We start from the raw sequence: 26,691 nt of genomic DNA on the forward strand, positions 1-26,691 counted from the left end.
GTAAAATATTCCTCTTTTTTATTCTTAGAATAATAACATGAACAGCTACACCTTGGAGGAAGAACCTAAAACACATAATTTTCCTCCTTTTATATATTTGGGAATGAAACTATTTACTTCTGCGGATTTCTTGCTAATAACAAAGTTCTAAATACATATCAACGGAGGTTTGGTGTTTAAAATTTTTTATCATTTCTATATAAAACTGCTAAAACCTCAGGCTAAATCTTGCAACACGAATAAGTAAAAAGTGCTGTAAATCTGTAACTGGCTCTAAACAGGCACCTCCGACATAAAAAATCTCTACTTTTTCTTATATATAATAAATTTTTCAACTGACTACTAGCAGAATACGCTACAAATTTGTGCCATCTATAACATTCCGTACTTTGTAAAGGTTGTTTAAAAAAAGTGAGCTTTCTTGGAAATCCGTGGGCCATACAGTGGTAAAACGATCAAGAAAAACATTCTGCGATGTATTTTACGCTATTTGTACTGCTATTAATTTCAGTTTCTCTTGATTTCACCCTGTTGACCCAGAATTTTCAAGTCTATAAGATATACTGCACGCTACATACTTAGCAGATAATAAAGTAAACTTTTAGCTCTTTGGAACATTCACTTTCACTCCTCTCTTCCTTAATTAGGCACCTGAACCTGCCCCTTAATTGTGTACCTCTATTCGTTCTTTAATTGTGTACCTCAGTTGGCCCTTTATGGCGTAGTCGGGAGGTTATAGGCCTGGGAAAAAGGGTAATTTCTTAAGAAAGTGCGACAAATTACTTAAAATAGACAGAATGTCTTTTTCGCGATAAATGGTCTTGCTAACACTGAAATAAGGGACCGGTCATTAATTAGAGGGTGGGTAGAGCTGGTGTAAATTGGGAAAGAGTAAATGATTTGTATACAGAGAAAAAATGGGCATTATAAATTTATGCCGGCACATCAGGGAAGTTTAATGGGGTGAATGGGTAAGTTGGGGAAAGGGTCAGCAAAAAATGTGCTTCATAAAGGGGAGGGTCAGGAGAAATGACCGGTCCCTAAAATCTCCTCACTCGTCTATATTCATTTCTATAAGTACTAGTAAGATAATTGTTCAAAGGTTATAAATTTTTTTTTTCGTGACCTGTATTGAAATTACCAGGATAATTCATATCTTGATTACACTTGTGAACTAAAGAGCTAACGACTACATTTACTGCTGTGTAAGACATTATTTATATCTCTCACTGTAAACTGGCATCTAACAAGACCTAACATATTAAGCGATACGTGTCATGAACTGTAGCAGTACAAAAATATCGATACGATATAATTTTCAGTCAAAGAGACCACCAAGGCATCAACGTTTTCAGACTGCACCAATACTAACAATCTTAGAAAGCACCTATGTGAACAGATGGGGTTACAAAACTAGAACTTGAGTTAAACTTATTGAGATTGAAACAGAGTTTCGATAAGTGGTCAGTTCTGTTTGACACCAGTCTTACGGGAATACAAGACTTTGCTAGCCTAGTTTTGTTTTTCTTGTGTCTGCTTACATAATTTGGGAATTCTCTTCACTGCTATAGCCCGGCATGGCGAAATAGATACATGTTTGCAGCCTTAATTGACACAATTACATTTCGCCGATCTTCCATCCCTGTTTCAAAGGGGCACTTTTTTTAAGCAAGTGGTTAAGAATCATGATCCGACAATGCACGAAGGCATGCATCCGATTTTTCGTGAAGAATTCCCGATCACCGATGTGTCATCGATTGTCCCGAAGGCTACACTTCCATCGAGTGTCATTGGCAAATCAATCGGAAATCTTGCTTAGTATTTCGTAGAATGTCACCTTGTTTGAGTTACCTGCACGAGAAGAATAAGTAATGAAAATAAATAAGACAATTATGTTTGTAGCAATAACACGTTTTATTCTATTCCTTACAAGGGAACACATAAACTCAAAACTGAACTGCTCTAATTGCATTTGACTCCATAGCGCAGATTTGTTACCCCCCTCCCCTCTCCCCTAAGGACGTAGTTGGATCGCCCAAACAATTCGCCGGTACCCATTTATACACCTGGGTGGAGAGAGGCACTGTGAGAGTAAAGTGTCTTGCCCAAGAACACAACACAATAACCTCGGCCATAGCTCGATCCAAAGTTTACGTCTTTGCTTATAACAACTACGGGTTAGTTCTCACCGTTTTCGTCCATATTGTTCGGGAAATCCCTGCTCTCTCGTCTCATGAGTTTGCGGTATCTCTGTATGATACTGCGTCGTTCTGTTGACGCTCTCTTCAGCGTGCTGGGTGCGTCATCACTCATCTGTTCCTCCGACTCTGATTCAAACCGCTGAAGGTTTTGGGATAGTACTGCGGACTCGACGTGCGCTGGAATACTGAGGAAGAAAAGAATGAAAGTTAAAATCAAGTAATGTCCTCAACTGATAAGCTAATAACAAGTTTCTACTCCTATAAAAAAGGGTTTACTGAGTTGTAGAATGGCTCTGAACTACTTGGTACTTTAAGTCATTACCTTCCCATGCGAAAAACGATAATAAAATAAAAATTTATTAAGTGCTTACCTTCCCATACAAGGTACCAGTCCTTCCTCTAGAACCTTCCCATCTTTCCTCGCGCGCTGAGCCACCCACTTCCAGCTCTGTTTCGCCTGATCGTAGTTAGCTCGCGTGTTGATCACGTGAAGTGTTTCTCCAACAGTGAAGCTCAACTCATCCGGTGCCATGGCCTTATATGGGTGGATAGTCCTGAAGAGGATACGACATAACTTTTAATTCTTCAGTATTTTTGTTACTGATGTTGTTATACGTTACATAAATAATATTCAGTTAAACTTGTATCGCAGTTTTCTTGCAATACAAGTGTAACACACACTTAAAGGGATACTGTCACGGGACTTTTTCTGCATTTCGGTAAAAAGTACTGAATTTGCGAAGTGGTCTTGCTCGTACATGAAATGCACCTAGTGCATCAAGATGAAGATATAAAGTTGTTATCGAAGGAAGAATGGAGCAATTATTACTTTTAGCTGTTTTCCCAGGCCACAAGGGCAGAACTTTAAAAAATCAGCCTGACTTTTTTAAGTTGAGCTCTTAAGGTTTTTGATGGCATCACAGTAATATCAATAGTTTATAGCTTCAGTACACTGGCATAGTAATTTTTTTTAAAAACTGGACCACTATTGGAAGGGTTCCGTATGTTTTAAGGCTCTTGAATTTTTGAAGTGAAGCTCGTGACAATGTCCCTTTAGCCGAACACGTGTCGTAAGGCTACCATGAATAGTCCTAGGGGTTTTACGAGAAGCAAGAGCTCTTTTATTCTCCAGATAACAATGTCTCACAAACACAACAGTGGCTCACCTGACATAGAGTGAATCGTAAGGTTGATCTTCAAGAATTTCTTTGTAATCTAAAGAAACAAAAACAAGGCTTTTTAGAGACAAATGAAGAACTAATCAGCTGTAACAATACAAGGGTTTAATGAAACCCTACGGCTTGTAAATGAACAGTGATCGCTCTATTATGCTCCCCTGGAGGGGGGGGGGGGGGAGTACTCGACATAATTTCGGATAGGGAGGTGCTGCCCTGCCTCCTAAACCCTGACCCAGAATGCCAATTTTTGATACCCCGTCTAAGAAATAAACAAGTACCTCACTGGCTTTGCTGTGATTGTGAATTAAGCTAAGTATCAATGCCGATATCAACGTAAGTCAGCAATACGGAAGAATTTGTGAACACTTCTGCAGGCATATAAGCCTATCCTGTTTGACATTGGTCCATGTAAAGATACCCCGTTTAAGACAAAAAGGGGTGAAATATATATACCCCGTTCAAGACAGAAAAGCCTGAAAACCATACCCTATTGGGCCACACGTCCCCGTTAAGCCCTAATAAGGGATTGCCCCCACCCCCCGGGTATTATGCTATGTAAAGTCAAACTTACTCGACACTAGCTGGGCCTCAATTCTCAAATATGTACATGTGCTTAGAAGGCGAACAATTCGCGTGGCGTGGTCCAAGGTCGCTCTGGTCAGGTCATAACTGTTAAGCTAAAACGTAACATGTTAGAAATCAGTGCAAAGAATGAGGTAAGGTATTTTACTGCAGTTCGTATTGCACAAGCTCTCCTTTATGTTGGTTGAGACTAAAATGTTTTTTGGGATGAACTTTGAGTTTCTCATTTTTAAAAGTCAGATTTGGCACCGTGAAAAAGCACTTCACTTTTAGTGTTTTCTTTAAACATAGACATGTTAAAAACTATCAACTTCTCTAATAAAAACAATACCAAAATGTTTTTTTATGTACACTTTAAAGTGATAAATTTGTGGACTGCTCGAAGTAGTCTCTGGTTACCATTAGTCAATTTAAAAAAAAAACTTTAAACATAATTCAAGAGAAAATATAAATTCCGATATGATGATACAAAAAAGATGTCCAATCGGAGAAGCAAATACAAAAACGGCGACACACACTTTCGGAATATAAGTAGACTAACGGACGTGTGTTAAAGATCGCTAGAAACCAGAAGAAAACAAACGATTTTTGTTTGACATCTTAATAAATTGTTTTTAATGGCTTACTTTTAGGAGCCTGTCTCCAACTTGCAGGCCAGCGGCTTTACAAACTGAATTATCCTGCAGCTCGGTTACATAGATACCGACGCGATAACCACCAGAAACTTCGAGTCCCAGGCCATCCAACGGCTTCTTTTCAAGGCGCATCACACGAGGACTGGGAAGAGAGATGAACAGAATAAGCAAAAGCGCAAACGTGTAATATTCGGGGCACAGAAGACTAAGGCGTGTTCAAAATTTGTCTAGTTAACTAATCTCACTTTTTTGTGTATAAACGTTTCTATGTTTTTTATTGTTTTAAAATGGTTTTACCAAAAAGGCTTAGTTCGCGTGGCCTCCCCACCTTGTTCCCGGGCTTTCCACTTTCCCTTCTTCCAAGGTTGCTCGTGACCACATTATAGCTAACACTTTAAATTCGTGGCATTGAAGGATATTTAAAGGACTTGTTTTTCAATTTTTATACAATCATATATGCATGGATTTTTGCGCTATAGAAATAATAAAGTTATTATTATTGTTATTATTAATATTTCTTCCCCTCCACCGATCGAAACTTTAATTACCTCGTCCCCATGGGGATTATTGTTCCAGTTGTAGACGATCTTATCAAGCCTGAGTTCAGTCCATCGTCGTCAACTCGAACCGCAGTAATGGTAGACTGGGCGCGAACCAACGTTCCGTCGACACTTGACGGCGTCAAAAACGTTCCCGACTGCAGCTGCGACGTGCTGACGAACTTTCGGTTCATGGGCGAGCGACTGTTCGGTTTCAAAGTGCCAGGCTCAAAAGAGTCGCCCTCCTTAGCGTCTGATGCATTCTGGGAACCATCTCCAGTCCTCACGTCCGGCCAGTCGTCTGCAACAATTGTCTCCAGTTGAGAATCCGATGAGGGGCTGTAGACAGCGGTTGCTGTGCGATGCCTATCGGACATGAAGTACCCATACCCGGAGTACTTGTTTCCGTAAAGATCCGAGTTGGAGTCAGCAAGAGACGAATCATTGTTCGAGCTCATAGAGCCCATACTTGAGTTGCAAGAAAATCTCGAGTCACGTGACATTGAGCTGTCATTTGATATGAGCGACAGGCGGTTGTCGCCGTTACAGCGTGGTAGTCTTCTTAGCACGACAGTGTCAGATTCGGAGTCTGTGGTGCTGAGTGGCTGCATAGAGAATGATTAAAAATAGGAATTAAAATGAAATCAGGAAATTACGGACATGGATTTTGAGGAGGGGAAAAACGAGGGAACTAGTGAAATTATTAATGCTCGAGTTCCTGGCCTACGCAAAAAAAAGATTGGTTAAGAAAATGCAGCAATGCAGCAGCTCTAGTAAGGCTGTTCTTCTACTGGTCTTCTGGTGTAGCAATTGTTATTGTTTTGGGGGCTAGGGGCATTGTTACTGTTGTTTGTTCTGTTGTTCTCTCGAAGGGAAGCGAGCCATTCATGTAAGATCTTGCGAGAGCTGCTTCCTGACCCTGGGAATGTAGTCCACCAAGTTACAGTGCAACTAAAAGTAAAGAAACTTTCTAGTTTTGAGATTGTTCTTTTGAACAAGAGCTGAATAAAAGCGATTAAATTTCGTTTTAAACGATGGTCCCAACAAACTGCACCCTATGGTTAGGTTCGAACATGAACGCAGGAAGCATCAAATAACTGCACCAGCCTTGGGCCAACGTTCAGCCAACCTTGCTCCCATGTTAGTACTTTCATTAGCACAGTACAACGATACGGATGGTGAACCTACCTTAAATTCACAGTTTTTTGGCATGGCCACGATCGTCCTGGTCACGTGAAGCTTCAGTTTGTCGCCGGACTTTTTTGTGACCTTCTCCACCGAAGAAGCAATTATTTTATCCAGATGTTTTCCATTCATCTATTTCAATGAAAACAGAGGACGATTATGAAGATAATAAACTAACAAATAACAGAGGCTAAATGATTGCGAGCTTGCGTAGTTACGTTAACCAAAAAGGAACATAAAAAAGAAGAGTTTGCAGGGGGGAAACATTCGTTTTCGGACACAAATGTTTTTCTGTTAAGCTGCGCGGAAAACATACGCTTCAGAAGTAAGTCAGTCTGACTTCTCGGAAGCAAGAGAATGTCTCTGCAACACTTCAAACACATTTGCTTCAGAGCCATGTGTTTCCTGCACATCTTAACGCAGAAATATTTGTTTTCAAAATTCCTTTAACTAAACAGTGTTTTCTATTCGTTAAGCCCTTAATGACACCGGGAACGTGCGTGGCTTTTAGCTTGACGAGTTTTTTCCCTACATCCCTTGTGTTTTATCACGCCAGGATTTGCGCGGGTTCATCAACCAAAACATGTGTTCTGTTGCTTTCACCAAGCGACTGAAATTGCCATGCGATTTTGTCAAAACAATACTAAGAGTATATAGCTAATGACGTGCTAATGACCAATCCTGAGGCGCACAGTCGCATGATAATCAGTTTACGAACCTTCATAATATAATCTCCGATTTTCAGGTTGTTCTGATCCTCTGACAGTAATCCATGCTTCAGATTTTTTACATACAGTCCACACTCAAAACCAAGACCTGAAAAAGTTAAACAGTTCCATTTTTCTTTTAAAAAAAAATGCCGGGAAGAAAATAATAAAAGTTTATTAACTTCGTTACTTTAACATATCTTGCCCGCGCTAATTGGATATGGTAAAAAACTACTGAATTAGCAAAATGAATACACCAACATCAGAAAGGAGAATTTCTTGATTCGATAAAACGTCATACGCTACATCAGCGGCAGGGTAGTGTAGCCAAGTTTTGGAAAATTCTCTTCGCTCCTGGTTTCACGCTCTAAGTTCTTCTTTCAGGGATAGTTACCATCGATATATCTTACTAAGTAGATGGACGCGCCTATTTTTTCCCGTTCAAGAACGTTTGACATTCGATCCGAAAAATTCTTTACTGGTGAAGTAGCCTTGTAGTGTTATGAATTCGTAAAAATTTAAACTTCTCGTTGCTCTTACCAGCTTTAGACTTCTTGGGAGCTTTGAGGTCCAAGTCAAAACTTATTTGATAACTCCCAACAGGTCGCTTCAGAACCTAGAAAATTAAATGAAGGGGAGCATGAACGATTTGTATTAAAAAAAAAACAGTAAATTATTCTAATATATCTAACACGTGGTTAGTGCCAGTCTTACCATGGTGAGCGCGGTAATAGCTCCATCCAGCAAAGATTTAACGAGGTTTTGATCTGACTCTGTCACTGGGATATCGTTGATGGAGACAATCTCGTCATATTTTCTAAAGGCAACAGATACAGTAAATCACAAAAACCACTTTTAAATTTCATTTCTTATGTTTTTTAAACCGGACGTTTTGAGGTCACTACTTAGACGGCAAATAGGAGGACAAAACGGAGCTGTTCCACAGAAAAGCTGTTCTTCATGCACTTCCCAGCTGGCCGAGAAAACGCACGATTTCTAACTGGAACCAGTCATTAGATTTTTATGAAATTTTACATGGTTATACTTTAGAAAGCAAGAAAACTGTTGATTATAAAAACACGGCCAGCCAGATGGGTTGAATTTTTTTTCTCAGCCAGCTGGAAAGTGCATGAAGAACAGCTTTTCTGTGGAACAGTTTCGTTTTGTCCTCCTGAAATAGGTTTTTGGATGATCTGGTCACATGGTACAGAAACCACGATGCTTGATGGCAAGCTACGCACTGTTGAAGTCGCTTTGTTTTGGAGGCTGTCATATTCTTTTGCATCCAGCATGGCGGATTATGTACAATGTGGCAGATTCATGTAAAAGACTTCTTCAAAAAAATAGACAAATCCGAAATATAAGTCAGTAAAATAGTTCATAGAAGTCACTTTAATCGTCAATCAATCTATCAATCGCCAATTTCTCAATAAATCGATCAACAAACCAATCAATCAATTGATCAATCAGTCAATCAAAACATTTACCAAATTATCAACCAGACCAACAAACAAGCAAACAACTGTCAATCAATTCATGAAGAAATCATCAATCAATACCTGATGTTTCTAGAGCTGCCAAAAGCCTTGTCGATATCTATGATGGCAGTAAAAGGCCTGCCACTCATGGAAACTCGGGCCATCTTGATGGAGTCCAATGGGTCATCCTGCATACACGAGAAACAGAAAAAAATACTTAACGTACACGTACATGCGAATCCTGTTAGGTTCTGCTGAGGGTCTTATTACAGTAATAAAAGACGTTCAACGTGCGCTGACCAATTAGAGCGCCCAATTAGCGCGCCAAAGTCCAAATGTATTTCGAAATGTGTTTGTGCGTCAAAATCCCCATCAACGCATCGTATCATTTAACTAATGTTATGATATGGTATACAGTACCGCTCAAAAGTAAGTTACCCATGACCCTCTCGCGAGACGAGATGCTCCTCACTCGAGACAAGACCCTCGTCTCGCGAGTACCACATCTTCTATGGCCAGCATCAGTACCTGAAAGAATCTAGCTATCTTCTATGGCCAGCATCAGTACCTGAAAAAATCTAGCTATCTTCTATGGCCAGCATCAGTACCTGAAAGAATCTAGCTATCTTCTATGGCCAGCATCAGTACCTGAAAAAATCTAGCTCGCCAGCAGCAAATTCAAAGAGCCACGATGGTTTACAGGTCTCTGCACGGGTTGGCTCCAGACTACCTATCATCTAAATTTGAAAAACGAGAAACCGCGTACAACCTAAGGGACTCTGAAAACAAACTCAATGTTCCATTACCGCGCACTAACTATTACAAAAACAGCTTTACGTACAGTGGCGCCATCTTGTGGAACAGTCTTCCTATTAACGTAAGACAAGCAGAGTCCCTTGGGCAATTTAAAAAACTAATTGAACGAGTACTCTAGGGCACGGCATTCGTGGAAAGCAGCTTTTTATTTTTGTACATATATTTTTATATTTCCCCTCTTTCTTGTATATATATTATAATTAGATTGTTGTATTGTGAGCTGATGAATTTGACCGTGTTTTAAATAAAGATTATCCATCCATCCATCCATCCAAAGAACCATTGTCTGACAACACTGTGAACATACCTTTTCTAAAGTCACTCGTATCTCTTCACTTTCTGTGAATGACGTGTCTGGAGTCTAAAAGAGTTAAAAAATTTAAGAAATCATCATAAAATAAATTCAATACATAAAATTACTTTTCACTTCCAGAGCCAAAACGCGATCCATACGTCTAAGGATGAAACACTAGTGTGTGACCATTCAAATGAAAGCTGTTGAATAGTTTTTTCACATAGTGCTGTTGGTTTTATCCGTATTTTTCAAAAATAAAAATCTGGGCTTTATTGGGGGTGCAGGGTAAAGGCTGTAAACTTGTTATAGATTCTTAACGTTTCTTAGGTTGTTATGCATCTAAATAGTTTTACCTCTAAGCCCTCGGTTGAATCACCAGCACAAAACTTGCACTCTTTGAGCGAGCACGGAATAGACAGTTCACTTGAGTTATTTGCACTCAAACCGGTTTTCGCCAACCGGTTCAACAAGTGGTTATACTCTTCTTTTAATTTCTCTAATTGTTCTGCGGTCGAAAAACATTTCTGTATCGCTTCATCTCTTGCTTGAACAATGCTGGCAATTTCGCGGTGAAGTCTCTTTCTTTCTTTCACCGATTGCCTCCATTGTTCCTTAGCATGGTCCCTTTCTCTTTTGTAAGTCTCTGATTTCTCTTCCAATGATGTCACTCGAGCGTCCATTTCAATATTTCTTTGTTGTGATTTGGTAAGTTCTGTGCTTAATTTTCGCACGGAATCTGTATTTCCGAATCTGTCTCTTAAAATGATATCTTGATCGATTGCAGAGTCATTTTGCTCCTGTTTTGTCACTTCAATCTGTTCACTTAACAATGATGATGTTTCTTGTTTTATTTTCTCAAGGGCATCTTCTTTTCGCTTTAGCTTCTTGGTTAAATCGTCACGTTCTGATTTTACCTGCAGACGAAAATAAATGAATGAAAGAATGATTGACTGATTGATATAGTGACTGGCTCACTGACTGACTGACTGACTGTCTGACAGACAGAAGGACGGACGGACGGAGAGACAGACTGACTGACTGATTGACAGACAGACAGACTGTTTAACTGAAAGACTGACTGACTGACAGATAGACAGACTGACTGACTGACTGACTGACTGACTGACTGACTGCCTGTGACTGACTAACTGAGTAACAGACTGAGTGACTGATTCTCTGACTCACTGTCTGACTGACTGAAAGACTGTCTGTCTGACTGTTTGACTTTTGACTATCTGACGGACGACTGACTGACTGACTGACTGACTGACTGATTGGGTGAATGGATGGAGGGACAGATGTATGTAGATATCGATCACATAAACCTAAGTAGCTCTTGAAATCCACCCTCCTCGTTTTGAAAGGACTTCAAATGAACCCGATTGTTTTCTGATATGCACAGTATTTGCACACTTTAAGGTGATAACCGGAGGCAATTAATTAACAACGTAACCCTGCATCAATCGATCAACTGTTCGAGGTCATTGTATCAATCAGACCATAAAATATATTCCTCCCTTGCAGGGCAATGTCAAGTAAAGGGATAAAAGAACGTCTAATTAATATATTTTAACAAAAAATGACAGAGGCAGGTCAAGCCTAGTTAATGGCAAGCTTTCAGCATGATCGAAGTGAAAGTGTAAAAGAGCTCGTATAATTACCCCAGGTCGAATTTTTCCACCCAGTCACAATAATTAAAGTATAGCGGCAAATCTATTTACCAGTAATTATTATATCAATATACAGCCAGGAAGGCTGTAAGTTCTTAGTGATACAAGTTTAATTGACTCTGAAAACATATTTTAAGTTCCTCATTGTTTTACATTAACATGACGTAATTTTTTGATGAATTAGTGGTAAAACTAAGTTTGTTTTTAGCTGGAAATCAAAGGGTCTCAAAAACGTCCAAACGTTGCTGAACAATATAAAACAGCCCGCAAAATGATTGGGATTTTTAACACAAGCACTGGTTCAATTCTCACAAGGCTAGTGGTTTTCCTGCGACTCAGTGCCGAAGGCAAATATCAAAAAGTCGATAAGCCGTCAAAGGTATAATTATTTTCAATCATGGAACAAAGTTCGCAGCCGGCACACTTCACATAGGCGCCACTAACAAAAGTACATGGAATAATCCGCTTTAGCTAATGATGAAAATTCGCTTAGGCTTAATTGAGTACGTGGACTGATTGGTCTATAAGCACAGCTTTTAAGCACGGTTATTATAAAGCTCATTCTTGTGGTATCCCTATTAGCATGCTTAGCATTTTTGTGGCATTCGTCATGAAATTCATTTGAGATCATATAAAATAAATTAAGATAACGGTGACTGTTTCGAGTCAGTGGAATTGAAGTTAAAATATTTCCAAACGAAATGGAATCACATCTGTTGCAATTTCAGCAGAAATATGAATTTTCACGACCGTTTCTCGGAGCTAGAATCTTGATAGTGTATTCTTTTACTAAACGTATTCCAAAAGAGTTTCAATCTTAATCAGCTGAAACAATCTTTCTGGGTGATTTGGAACTATAAACAGTGAGTAAACATTGCATTATTAAAAGTCAGTTGAAGTATCCATTCTGGTGAACATGTATTTGCAGGATGTTTTGCCGAGATGGGCATCTATTTATTAATTCCAATCAATATCTCCATGCAGCTGTTACATGTAACTTTGCAAATTTGCTATCCCACTTTTTTCGCACGGACCAATACAGTTGTTTCAACGTCTCATACTTGTCACAGTGGACTTATTATCATTAAAGCCTCAGGCATTCATAAGCCTGTTTCTACTCCACTAGTCAAAGCTAGCAAGAAAGCGAAAATATTACACCCCTAAGTTGTAGGCTTATTTTTAAAACGATATCTATAATGTTCAAGCCCTTACAATGAGCCTAGCCTCCACGAAACAGAATTTTTGTCAAATAAAAAGCAACCATTTTTCAATTTTCGCTTTCCATCTTGGTTTAGTAACGGTTCATTTAACTACAGTGGAACCCCGATATAACGATCTTCGATATAACGATATTCCCGATATAACGATGAATATGTTATGTCTCGGCAAAAGTAAAATGTATGGGACGGTACCCCGATATAACGATTCCTCGATATAACGATATAATTTTACTGCCCCCTTGGCATATCGTTATATCGGGGTTACACTTTACTTTGGATGTGGTTGAACTTGTGGACCATTTCTGAAACTTGAAAACTTGTTCTGATAAAACAGATTTTAACATCTAATCCAGTTAAATTAATTAACAATTATAATGTTGAATAAAATAATATTCAAACTAAACAAACTTAACTAACAAGGCTCAAAAAGATATTATTATAAATACTATTCTTCCAACTCAGCCAAATCCCTCTCATTGGCCACCATTTTCAAGGCGAGCACTTTTGAAAGAGCTTGTCTGCTTTATAATTTAATATCAAAGGGACATAGCTTGGCTGTAGACGATGTCATTTGGGTATCTCGTGTACTCGCGCGTGTTCCGCGCGCATACACGCGCGTGTCACACGCGAACACACATGGCTCAATTCTTACCTTGTTCAGTTCTTTTACAAGAGAATCTAATTGATCCAAAGTTGTTTCCCATTTACTCGTCGCTTTGCCCCACTCCTCGAGCGCTTTGTCCTTTTCTCGAACCGCCTGATTCCGCTGATCAATTACCGTCGCAAGTTCTTCTAATGCTATCTCCTTCTCCGTTTGCGCGGCAACGAGTTTCTTCTGCACATCGTTTAAAAAGTTTTGCTTGCTCGCTTCGCCGCCGGACAGGGCATCGTTCAAATTTTTGACATATTTTCTCAGCGCAATGGCCTCCACAAATGCCTTGATTCGCGACTCCTTCAACCGCTCGCACTCCTTACACGAAGTTGTTGATTTTTGAAGCGGAACAGCATTCGCTTCAATGGTCGTTTCGAGGTGTTCAACTTTGGAAGGAAAGATCACATTGTTGTCTTTTGATTCCACGGCTTCTAACTCCAATTCACTAAAAGAAATTCGTGTTCTTTTCTCGTTCGCATCTGTCTCGCAATTATCGAATTCCTGCGTAATCCTTGTGCTTAGAAGTTCTTTCAAGTTTTGAATCTCACGCTCCGCTTCTTTCAGCTTGTTGGTGGCATCTTGCAGGTCCTTGTTCATCTTATCGCACTGATCCACGGCTTTATTTTTCTCATCCAAGAGTTGCGCATTGTGGTCCATCAATATAGTGACCTTTTCAGGATCAGAAATGGAAATTGTTGAATTCCTTTTATCGTCGCTCGCAGTCTGTTCCTTGTTAGACTGTTTTCGTCCGCTCAGCGACATAGAGCGAAACAAACGAGAGGAGGTCTTCCTTTCGCGATCGCTCGATGCTGTTCTTTTAGGCATCTCGTAGTTCCTTATTTCGATACAACTGTTGCGTTTCGACGCATCTAGAAACAAGAAACAGAATCCAAACTTATCTGTTAGAAGCGTGAATTCTACTCTTGACCTTTTAGGCCTAAAAGAAAATACTTTGATGACATCACGTTAGAAATCTTGGCGGAAAAAAACTACCTTTCCGGTATCTTACGTGAACGTGTTTGTTGCCATGTGATATTAGCCACTCGCCTTGTATTGCAAGATGCTATACACAACTGGCGAATAAAAATACAAGTTAAGTAAATTAACAGCACTGTACCAATATTTTGTTCCGTAAATAAATCAGCTATCAAAACATAAGCGCAAATCGCTTTCAAAGGACTAAGTCTTCATTAGTGACATGTTACTGCGAGAGTAGAGGCAGTGTATATGGGGATGCTGTTTCGCAAACAAATTCACTTCAAAAACAAGCCACAACAAATACGGTTATGACAAAGAGCAGCAAGATTAAACAAGGGGCTTATTTTCCTGTCCGATAAATACGTTCCATGAAGCATACACAAAAGTACTTCAAGGGCGACAAATGTCATATCAGGGTGTAAACTGTTCTTTTAATTCAACACCGGGCAATAAGGACCTGATTATAACAATATCCCGGCAGTAAAATGTACTTGAAAATAAACCCACTTGAAAAACATTAAAAGACACCAAGGAACTGAATATGGACACAAGTTATTAAAACAGTGGATAAAATGAACGACCTTCATGTCAAGGGGTAAAATAGCTGTCATTTATCAGTTTTCGATCCAATTTTTTAGGCAAACTTTCTTAAAATCTGTTACCAAAAGCGCGCTCTACATTTTCCCACGAGCTAGTCACCCGTAACACAGCTGCTTAGTATTTTTTCCTTTCCTTCTCTGTTTTATTAAAGTCGCCCGCTTATGAATAAACACCAACTGCGAGTCAATCAAAAACAGCAGAAACAATTCCGCAGTGCAAATGTAAATAAGCTCAAGAGACATGCTTCCCTGGTGACGTGAAAACCAAATTCCATAATAAAGAAAAGAAGAAAAAGAAAAAAAAAAAACATTCTCGCCCTTACTATCAGTCGCAGCCCATTTTCCACGAAAAATATTTAAGATACGATGTTATCCCTTTATTAAAAACAAAACATTACTACCCTAATCCGACACGTTAGAAACATTTGCATATTGTAAGCAGAATTTTTCAGACGGCCCTCGAGGCTACTAATGTCGTGTTTCCTTCCCTTTCGATCGAAAATTTCGATTTCGTCGCTCGGTAGAAAACGAAAACTTATGTAGCAGCAATATTTGTTGTGGTTTTGGCTAAAACGGCGAGCACGCTGTCTTTGACACGTCATATTGTTCAAGATCGAGAAACCTTTCGAAGATTCAGTTGTAAATCCTATGTGTTATTAAACCGCTTGCTAGGCGCAAATTGCAAATGACAGCAAAAACAAAAACAGTAAAACACAAACCTGAGAACGCAGATTCCAACCGCACTAAGTTAAACATTTGATCGCCGATTCACAAAACCGTATTCGAAAACATTTACTAACGCCAGGTATTTCAGCAGCGCTACGTCAGGTCGGGCCGTGCGTACATGTAATATTATAGCCTGTTTTGTACCCCACTATTATAAAGATCTACCTCTCAAAAAGTTGAAAGAAATCGAGAGGCTCCGAAACTTAAGATTTATCATCATCTGTCATGTCGGCTGTCGAACCACAAACGGTAATACAACGGAAAATTTAACCACGTTTTTATCGGGGGCCGGTCTCGGATGTTTTCATAATCGATCGATTTGAATTGATCCTAGAAAGTAAGGGCTTAGCGGACAGTACGTGCGATAGAACAAGGAAATATCTGACAACTGTGCTCAATAAAATTTAAGGATTCGGCAGGCAGACATTTTTGTCATAACTACAAATGCTACACCTGGCCATTCCACGCACTTAATATAATTTCAACTCACCAAACTATAAGCTGTCACATGAATGAGCAGCGAACAATTCCCTCGGCGATCACAGCAAGAAATCGATCGCTCGATGGACTCTCTCGACAACCGCGAAAAAATGCGCCAGTTTAGGAGCTGTATCCAAGAAACTTTGGGCAATTAAAACGCGCTTGTAACTCTAACGCTGCCCACTTCTCAACGAAGCGTAGGATATTTTTTTTACCAGCGAACAATACACATGAAGATCACAGGTCAGTGCGCCGAAAATATAGCGTTGAATATTCATGTGTTTCTTGGCCTTGTAAGAAATGTCATATGCTAATTGGAAAGACCTAAAATGTCAATACGCGCAGGTATTGACTGTCATTTTAAGTAGATACCATTGTTTATCGTGATTTTTTTCTGTCAACAAATCGACCCAATTTGTGACCAGTAGCAAATTGTTGCTGAAAATGCTAGATTTTCTCTGCAGAAGAATATGTAGAAAACACTTCACTTTATCAGAGGTGAACATCTGAACGACATTTTTTAAGCTGTAAGCTATTATTATGATGACATTTTTCAGCTGTAACCTTGCGAACTTAATTTAATGTAGCACAGATCGACTTTCTAGAATTATTGACGTTTTAAAAAGTCACTTCCCTATGATGGCCGGAAAAAACGATTCTTGAACTGGAGGCAAATTAACTATGGGATTCCCTGATCGATATTTTGGAAAAATGACCATAACTTTGTTCACAGTGGAACTACTCCAAAGATTAAAATTATTAGCTTCGTGTGGAGACGTATTTTTATTTTTTTCGTCTACATTCAGTGTTGGGCATAAATTTTGTAATCTGCGGTTTTACAACAGAAAAATCTCACTGAGGCAGTGTAGATCAGAGCAGAAATATAGACTCATAAAGCCACAATAAAGTGTTAATTAAATTAAGCTTAATTACCACTATAATCTGTTTTGAATTTCTCGTGTACAAATCTTTCATATATCTCAGTTTATAGTTTTATAATTGCAGAAAAAAATATATGGAGTTCCCATCCCACAAAGTTATTGATTCAATATGTTTTGAAGTTTAGTTTTCTGTGAAGTAAACGGAAACATTTGCCTAAAAAACGGCAACGCTATATGAACACAACGAGGAACAACAGCTTCTATTTTTATGGATAAGAATTTAAAACGGCGAGAAACTTGATATTATATTCCCGGTTTATAGAACGAAACAAGGACTAAACAAACAGGCTTAGGCCATAAAAAGGTTATTCATGAAAAATCGACTTTCTAAACACAGGGGTATCACTTACGAACATTTAGCCACACCCAAAAGCTTGGAAGAGCTCAAAGCGGTTATCATTTTGAAAGGATTTGTGACAAATTACTCATGCAGGATTTTAGTCATTCGAATTGAGACAAACTTGAAAGAAATATAAAGCTAAGCAGTAGATAACATCTAGTGTTGAGTCTAGGAGCGGGATAATTACATAGCGGTATATAGGCATAACCACAGAAAGATATCGCACCAGATTTTAATCGGCTTTTTGTTTTAAGGGATAACATCTACGGTATCAACGTAAGCTTGGAATTGCGAGCAAATCCAATAACTAGAATTGAGCATAGTTCTATCAGTTAGTTAATCTAAATTTAAGGCTTTTGAAACAAGTTTATTGCTCAATCTACTGCTGTAACTTTTTGTTATTGTGTAGTTGTTTTTTGGGATATTTGGTGCAGAGTTTTATCAACGATGATATTAGAACCACACCTACCCTGGCGAGCCTGCGGCGGTGTCTCCAATCACTTACGAGAGCTTTTTTAACAGTGGCCACTTGTGTGGTCTATATAACGTTATTCACTGCATCAGGACTACGTTTGAAGCTTTAGGCTGCTTTGAGAGAACCCCAACAAGAACGAATATGGTAGTTACACTTCGTGTCGCGTTGTGTTCGGCCCTGCGACGCCGGTAAAACATGACTTCTCTGATGAGCTTTGCATAAGTAGTCGGGAATAGTGCAAAGGAGTTCTCGGGTAACCAATATTAACCCTTTTGTAACCTTCTTTTGCAAATACCAATGAGGATAGAAACAACAGTGGCAAAATGCCCACAAAACAAGGACATTTAAGTTGAGCTAAAGATTTAGCCTGTGGAGAACCATTCTAGATCATTCTTGCGGCCTCACAAACCAAAAAACAGTATCTTATTGCGCATTTTGTAAAACAAGAGCCAGATTAGCTTCTTTAGCTTTATTAGTGCCAATGCACCACATTTAAATTGGATTTTAGAAATGTCGGGGCTTTTAAAGAGAGAGCTACTGGGCAACCCAGCGAAAATCCGAGAATCAACAACAAACTAAATTTACATCAGCTGATACTGAAACGGTTACAGAAAAAATTCATCCGTGCGCAAGATGTGAGGTTTGAATCAGCTGCGCACATTGATGCAAGGTGCATGCCTGAAACGACTGCACTATTCGTATCTACCATTGTGCCAACCTTGCGCTAAATCTCCGCTACATGCAAGCTTTTTGTTTCCACTGCGCCAACCTTGTGCTAAAAACCCGGTACCAAGCGTTCCTCCTGCATGCATCAACACTTTGCACCCACTGCTTCAAGATCACACCTGCGCCAGGCCTGCTGCACACCTGTACCACCCTCTGCGTCACACTTGTGCCAACAGTTCACCAACCCGTGTCAGCCATGTGCCAACATGGTTGTCTTTTAGAATCTTTCCTTCAAACTTATTCTATTGTCTTTTTAACCTGCGATCAGGCGTTCTTTTTTTTTTTTTGAAAGGTAGGGAGGGAGGGCATGATCTCAGGTTATTGTCTTTTTGAATCTATTTATTTCGTGTCCCCAAATTAGTATGGGTTTTCCCGAACTAAGTGGTCATTTTGACATGTTTAATAACTCTAAAACGTGCAGCGATCCTGCACCAACTCTGCTCAACCACTGCGAAAGAAGAACGAGAAGCCAAAGAAAGCTATTGTAAAAAGTGACTGGAAGTTTATGTTTTGAAACAGAAGCGCAATGCAGTGTTACGAAGTGCGGCAAACGATTGAAAGATTAGAGAGTCTCGGAACCACAATTGAATTAGGGAATTAAATTAAGGATTACATATTGGCTTTTGGCTAGATTGAGAATCCCTAATACCGGCTGTTCAAAGCGTAAATAATGCCATCTAACGAATAAATCATTATTCAGGGAACAAGTGTTAAGAAAACAACTACTCTATACACTGGATAGTGATTTATCCGGTGCATATCGATGTCCATCTTTAAACAACCGGGCCCCGATGGCATAAAATCTTGGATTCAAGAATAATTTTTTTGGCAAGATACGTTATAAAAGCGATGTGCGTGATTCATACTCTGTCAAAGCGTGCAGACTGAGTTCAACGCAAAACCACACGCCCGGAAGTATATTGCGGCATATCAGCGCGAAATATCACATGTGACGCACACTTTAGAAACTAACACAACACTTAGTTCAAGCCCGATCTGTTTAATAGAATTAAACACGGAATCTCACAATAAAACATGGTTAATAAATGGCAGATTCACAGCCTCAGGTCGCTTCAGTTTAAAATATGTGGGTGGTTTATTGAGAAGTAACGAGTAATATAGATATGACTTTAAATTAGAAAAATTCTGTATAACGTGATAGCTTAGTGGAGGCGTTACGTTAACGGAAATCAATATAATTTCGTCGCGTCAGCAAGTCCCGAAGGAAATGGGCGACAAACGTGGGAGGAGTGGGAGTCGAGCACCAATTCTATCCTCTGTCATTCATTGTCCTCTTACTTCCGATTTCGAAATGTCATTTGAATTTACAATACCCTTAATTACACTACTTACCACCATGAAAATTCGATTAAATGTTGCGCCTCCCGTTCGTAGGAGTCGATCACGAGAAATTCATTCAATATGAACAATTAGATAGAATTGCTGTTGTTGAAAATCTAGTTTTAAAAATTTCACAGCTGGCCTAAATAAATTGCATCGGATGATGTGCATTCTAGCATGAAAATTAACTAAAAACTCTGTGGCGTTTTGAAAATGTTTTATCGCTCAAAACGAACCTCTGATAGAAAAGGTTGTCATTTTGTGTCCGAATGATTTATATACAGAAGAAAGAATCTTAACACTCCGGTCTCTATTTTCTGGGATTGTTTTAACATTGAAAAGCACTTCAAAAAGTAAGCAATCCAGTTTACTATTAAGACTTAATATTGTTTTTCAAATTAACCAATAATTAAAATCAAGCTTGAAACCGATCATGCTTTCTAATCTGACCTGTGACTCATGCGCTATCAAGGTCTGCCAGATACAGTTAATTATCTCCTTCTAGCATACTATAGCGGACGCTTTTGGGGGTGTGCGTTATAGAGAAAGTCTGCAATATCGGGAGCTATTTTCAGTAATTCTTATTCGCCAAGCCTTCAACTCCCTGTCCGTAATTACTTGGTGTCCGTGATATAACGAGATGTCCACAAGGCAGAAGATTATAACTGCATCCACACTTTACATCCATCAGTTGCCTCGATTAAGTTTTCTTGATTGCTAAGAAGACGAACTAACTCATTTCGATGTAGAACCCCCCCCCCCCTCGGGGGTACTCAAAAAGGTTTTATACGGGGAGTTTCTACCCCGAGCCCTAACCCCTAAACCTTTTATATGCCATTTTGACAGAAATTGTACCCCTTTCGTTTACCTTTTACTGAAAAAATTTAAGGTACCCCTTTCATATACCTGAAAGACATGGCAAAGACTGAAAACACGAGTTTTTCTTGTCATTTTCATGTAGTGCTTAATAAATTAAAATAATACAGCCATAAATTTCATCTGTTCGAAATATTTTAATTAAAAGCCCTTTTAGAAACCTAAATGACAGATTTTCATACCCTTTCGTATACCTATACTTGAGAAATCCCTACCCTTTTATATACCTGAAGCCTGAAAAAGGTACCCTTTTCGGGGGAGCCTCCTCGTTTTCTCTCCCGGGGGGGAGAAAACGCTGTGTAAATCAAAACAGACAAACCGGATTTTTCTAACTGACACAAAGGGGGTTTTAGGTCCTGAAGCTCGATACATATATATAATAGTGTCCTCGAATTAGCCAGGATACGTTTTGTGGTTTGTAGGGCATCGTTACATACCTCGTAGCAAATGTCCTTAAACATAGGGGCACCTTTTAGATGGAAAGGAGGCCAATATTAATAAGCTATCTTAAAACGTTGATCAAAAATTTCATATAATTAATTGGTTCTGGTTTTTGACGCTTGTTAGTGCACTGCATGTCGCCTACAATACTGAATTGCGTTGTTTGTATTCCACTTGTGACTTGAGTTGCTCTCGTCTGCAGGGCATTATAACATATGTTCCGGAAATCGTGGGTTAGCCGTGTCGAGGTTCGAGATGTTCTGATTAATTTTCTTACCAAATGTCAATCATTAGCACTACAAATTACCTGTAATCGGTTAGTTCACGATACACAGTCGAGCCTTCACTAACGGCCACCTCCCTGACGGCCGAATTCCTATAATAGTTGCATCTTTATACTTAATGGCTGGTCCCGAGGAAAACAGTTTATTTTGTTTTCTGAGACTCCCAATGTCCGCTTCGGGAAACATTGCCGCCATTCAAGGGGAAGAATTTAACTAGTTTCCCGGGGGACAAAGACAGCCGTTGTTCAACATTCGTGAGTCACAATGCATCGCTACCCTCTGACGTCGTAGATATTGCAATGTTGCCCGCTCAGAGACTTTTGGCGGGAACAGTTTTATTGTAACATGTCATGTGACCTCGAAGTGGTCAATGAAAACGCACGCTTTTAGGAGAACATTCCGGCTATATAACAAACACTATCAAACTCCTACAGTGGTAGTGCCGTTAGGAATTTGAACCGGCGATGGCAGAATTCTTATCACGTGATTAAAAAAATTGTCACGTGTACACCATTTATTCATGGGAAAGCCAACAACAAGCTTCGTGATTTTCGGAAACTCGCTGCTGCAAAATTGTTCAAAGGGTGAATAGTGATTTAACCGGTGGCTGGCTAGCGTTATCCATCCTTTTAATTTAAAACGACAAGGGTCTGGCCTTTACATAATAGTTTAGCAGGGCAGAAAAACGTTAAAGAAGTTTTACTAAACCAAAATTTAAACAATTAGTACGGTTCAGCATTGCGAGAAGATTGAGACTTATTATGAGAGACGAAACCACACAACTTTGCTTTCCTTACCATATGTTTCTTCGGTGAGAGGTAAAGGTTGTAGTGATCTTCTCTTGATGTTCTCGATAATTCCAAGGCTGCTGGATCTCCCAAGAGCTCGTTTCTTTAACTTAGTTGATGGTGGGTTGGGAGCTGTAGAACAAAAGGAAAGATAGCTTTGGTTATTGCACACATTTCACAAAACAAATTCAGTATTTTCTTTGCTGTGCTTGGTTCAAACTGTTCTTTTCAAAAACTATCTCAAGTTTTATCTATTGAGAGCCCAAGAGTTCATTTTTTGTATTTTTTTTAGAGGTTTATTTATCTATACAGATTAAAAATTCCAGTTTTTTATATTCACTCCAGAGCATTGATTGGCGAAAGCTATAACATAAGATACCTGTAAGTGGAAGCATGGAAGCAAGGGCACAAATCTATTTCAATGCAGTTCGCCGAGATGAATACAAAAAAAGAAATGTACACAACGTTGTAACTTTCAAAACCCTTTCGTCCTTTAAGCGCAGACAACCCTCTGGACTTTCAGAGAGGACTGATCAATATGTAATTCAAGGATTAGATGTTGAGAATTACAATTGAATACTCTTATGAGCTCCCGGTGAGTGGAAGGCGCCGTAGTCTAATGGTTACGGTGCTGGACTCCGATCGAACGGTCAGGGTTCGAGCCCTGGCCGGGGTCACTGCGTTGTGTTTTTGGGCAAGACACCTAGATGTATAAATTGGTAATGGCAAACGCATTTTTGATACATTTGAGCAATAAAGTTCAGTAGCAGAAATAATAATCATCAATGGTTAAATAATGTAAGAAATATTTAGTGTACATCACATCACGAGCGTGGGACATTGAAAACTCCGAGTCACCTACGGGAGTCGAACCCATGACCTTGAAAACACCGGGCGGGCGCTCTATCTATTGAGCTTCGGAGAAACTCATGGTGAGCAAGGCCATTTTCTAGGTCCATATGTGACACGCGTCCTGCATACTGCAAGGATCAGCAATGTCAATAGCGTACTCTATGGTGATAAATAAACTGAAAAATAAGGTAAATTTTAAGCTCGGAAGTGAAAAGAGAAAGGTGTAGTGTTCATCATTACATGTTGCGTGGGAAAGAAAAATCTCTGAGTCCCCGAAGGGAGTCAAACCCTTCAACCATGAATGGTGATTATCAATTGAATTGCAACAGCTATAGTGTTATCATGGCAACCAATCATGTTTCAATTAACAATCAATTTTGACCATTCAGCTATGATACCATAATTTATAAAACATTTTTACACGGATCAATCAGCCAAAAAAGAGCACAGGGAATTTAAATCCTGAATGTACGATTCCCTATCCCTACCCCATGTGCACCTCACCCCCTCTCGTTTGCAAAAGAAGTTTTAATTCAGTCACGTGTTTTAGGACACGCGAACGAACTAGGCGTGCATGCAAGACTGCGGAGCTCTGATCAGAGATAGAGATAACATTCAATAACAATCAGATCTTATCTACATGTTGTGTCTAGCTTAGGGCCGGGTCGCACTAGTGTAAAAAGTTGTTTTTTTACAAAAAAATCTGTCATCAAATAGGTTTTCTAGTGCGACCGATTTGTCAGACATTTGCAAAAATGAGCGGAATGTACCAAATTTTCAAAGATGCCGGCACTTAAAATTGCCAAGCTCTGGACCTCGACAAAATGCCCCAAACGTCAAAAAAGCATTAGATGTCAATCGAGACGTAAAAGGGAAGTGAAATGTGATAATTTCTCCTGATGTGCCAACTTCGTCACGAATGGATCTGGCCAAATGACTTCCAATGGCAAGGATCACAACCGAACGCCTGAACAGGCAGATTGTCCCACAGTTTCGCCCACGTGCTGTTGTGCTCTTCAGAACAGCTAATGTTAAGTTGTCTAGGATAAACATGAATGAAGCTCACAGTAGCCGCATGCAGGTTAGGACTAAATCCGGAGCAGCCGTCCGCATCCACGTTACGTGACTCCGGGACCGAAAAATTCTCCTGTGACACATGTTGGCAAAGAAGGGCGACCCAGCACGCAAAATAATTTTGCCGGAAACAGAAATGAGTAATGACTCAACAAAAACATTTTGTCCTCTAGTGCGACCCGGCCCTTATGCATAGCAGCGGAGATATAGTAGCTTATAGTGTTTTACCGTGGGAAATTAAAAAAAGAAAGCTCAAAATACCACTGAGGCCTATGTGGTCTAGGTAGATTTTACGTGTGGTGAAATAAAGCTGACACACTCGATTAACCTGAAAATTAACTTTGGTACCAAAATGAAGCCACTTTCTATGCTTGCAGTTCTTATTTCAAAACTGTACCTTGAGATAGACTAATAGCTTAACAAATTACAGGTATTCAGATGTCACGACCAATTTCCGCTGTTTTTGTTTCCGTTCTCCGCTAGTTTGTTATCTGTTTTCGGAAATTGGAAAAGGAAAACACAAAGCGAATCATCTTTCCTTGAAATTCTTTTCGCACTTATCTTATCCTGTGGCTTCAATCTTTGTTGTTTTTGGTGTAAGTTTGTCAATCATGTAAAGGAAGAGGCGATACCACTGCAATGCTGTAAGGTTTAAAAGCGAAACGGGTGAATGAAATCGTGCCATTAACCTTGAACGGAAATAAGATGCTAACGATGTTTGAGGTTCGGTGCTAACCGGCATCTTTAACACATTAAGATGACAGATTCACACCTCCAGGTGACTGGGTGATGGTGCAAGTCACGAAACGTGAAATAAAATAAAGAAAATAATACGAAAGCGAAATAACATTCATGTTTACTTGTACCAATAATCGAGTTTTAACTGCTTACTTATATGAAAGCCTTCCCTCGTCAGATAACCCTTACTGTAATCAATTGTGCTAGCTTTAGTGGAGGTCATCGCTTCATGTGTTCACCCTGGAGTGGACGCAAACTGTTCAGATCTTTGTGGTTAGTCAGCAAGTATTAAGAATCGTGCGGTGTGGTGAAGGAAAAGAGAAAGATTTTCACTACAGCTCAGGCGGAAACTTAACTCAAACGAGAACTGAAATAAAAATTTCGGTACGATTTTCGTCTTGGTGTGAAAATTAGGTCAGGGTAAAGAAGGGACTTTCTTGAAATCTCGTGTCCTATTGTCTACATCGCCCGCACGAAACACGCAAACATTTAAACAGTGACCCGCAAGGAGCTTGGCATGATGAACTGACACACTTACTTGGATAAGGAGCGTATCCATAAATACTCAACAACAGGCTGCTCTGCTTTAAACTGTTTCCATTTGAATCGCTCGGAGAAGCGCTCATCTCTGGTACACTCATGGCTGCACAACGAAAGACGCTTCATTGATTAAACGAGTGAGCCTTGCGTCATTTTCGATCCTTGTTGATAAAATCTATGGTGGCCTCGCTGTGAAAAACTCGCATGGAATTGACAATGCGTTGTCACCGCTGACTAAAGCATGTTTTGCTTTGTTGACCTTTTAAAGCGTTGCAGGGACTCCCTACTGTAAGCTGAAACGAAATACCACCGTATTGTACTTTCGTATTTCCCTTAATCCACCTTTCATCACTCTTTGGTGACGTTTCGACATTACAGTCAAGCAAGTAAATACCTTGTCCTCAGCTTGCGGAAAAGACTGAACACCAAATAATTGGCAACGTAATCTCTGCTAATCCCTCAGATTGTTTGGCACAATTTTGCCTTTTGTTTAAAGACGGCCCAAACACTTGCTTTTTAAGTAAATATACATTGATATCGGACGTCCAAGAGCGAGCCACCTTTGATAGAAAATTTCTATTCTATTCATAGCGAATTCACTTTAGGGGGGAATAATTGTTTCTTTCATCAAAGACATTTCTGGTAAACTTGCTTTAATTACGACAATTTTTTTTCCCGTCATTTTCAAGAATACATGTACAAAAATAACCGGTGCAAGAAAATTAACATACTTGATAATGTTGTTCGCAGGTTCTTTTGAAAGCGGTGAGCGTCAAAGTTCATCCAAAACATGCCGCGGAGCCTGATTAGAGAGCTTTAAACATTTTAATTTACAGCAAAGCGATTAAGAGATGGAGCTCGCATTTTTGAGAAGAACGTTCTGCGTTTAATGCACTGTTGCACTACCCATAATATTTATGCAAACTGGCAGACTTGTATTTACACAACGGTTTGTTTGCGATATTTTAAGATTTTGTTCCGTGACATTAGCGAACGTCAGCTAATTTTGTTTTTAGCCTTTGGAAATGAATCCTTCTAGCCCGAAGCTCCGCGCGGAATTGGTATTCTCCAAACTGATTTTCACACTGTTCTTTTACGTTCGTTCTGAGAATTTCGCGGAAGATCAAGACAAATATCAACTACAATTGAATGTTCTTTCTATTATTTGTCACCGACCGCTGAACCATGATTTAAATTTAAAAATATAAAAGGGTTATTACACGGTTTGTTAGTTTGCTGTTATGACTGGAATGCAAAGCTGAGCCAGCCACACTTTATATATATTGTTTTAGCCTCAGGCGCTGCTTGTCAGACCTCCCTCCCCCGGGAGCCGC

At 39.5% G+C, this 26,691-nt stretch overlaps 1 protein-coding gene across 4 annotated transcripts; it reads right to left on the reverse strand.

Annotated features, from left to right (window-relative positions):
- LOC144666866 (uncharacterized) lies at positions 1 to 26,286 on the reverse strand. 4 transcript variants are annotated; one of them, XM_078528272.1, is made up of 17 exons: positions 25,356 to 26,286; positions 22,163 to 22,285; positions 13,159 to 14,027; positions 9,970 to 10,530; positions 9,629 to 9,682; positions 8,587 to 8,693; positions 7,742 to 7,844; positions 7,568 to 7,643; positions 7,039 to 7,136; positions 6,324 to 6,452; positions 5,145 to 5,740; positions 4,588 to 4,738; positions 3,951 to 4,056; positions 3,368 to 3,416; positions 2,573 to 2,755; positions 2,190 to 2,386; positions 1 to 1,851 (listed from the first exon to the last, which is right to left on the reverse strand). In XM_078528272.1, the coding sequence occupies exons 1-17, from the start codon at positions 25,456 to 25,458 to the stop codon at positions 1,799 to 1,801; spliced, it is 3,558 nt and encodes a 1,185-aa protein (XP_078384398.1). In that variant the 5' UTR covers positions 25,459 to 26,286; the 3' UTR covers positions 1 to 1,798. The 4 variants fall into 4 exon arrangements, with proteins under 4 accessions (XP_078384398.1, XP_078384401.1, XP_078384400.1 ...); XM_078528275.1 differs by lacking the exons at positions 22,163 to 22,285; positions 25,356 to 26,286 and adding an exon at positions 17,692 to 17,883; XM_078528274.1 differs by lacking the exons at positions 22,163 to 22,285; positions 25,356 to 26,286 and adding an exon at positions 15,952 to 16,196.
- Between the last annotated feature and the right edge of the window lie 405 nt (positions 26,287 to 26,691).

Source organism: Oculina patagonica, chromosome 9 (assembly GCF_052425735.1).
Source record: "Oculina patagonica isolate OP01 chromosome 9, crgOcupat, whole genome shotgun sequence".
NCBI classification, from domain to species: Eukaryota; Metazoa; Cnidaria; class Anthozoa; order Scleractinia; family Oculinidae; genus Oculina; species Oculina patagonica.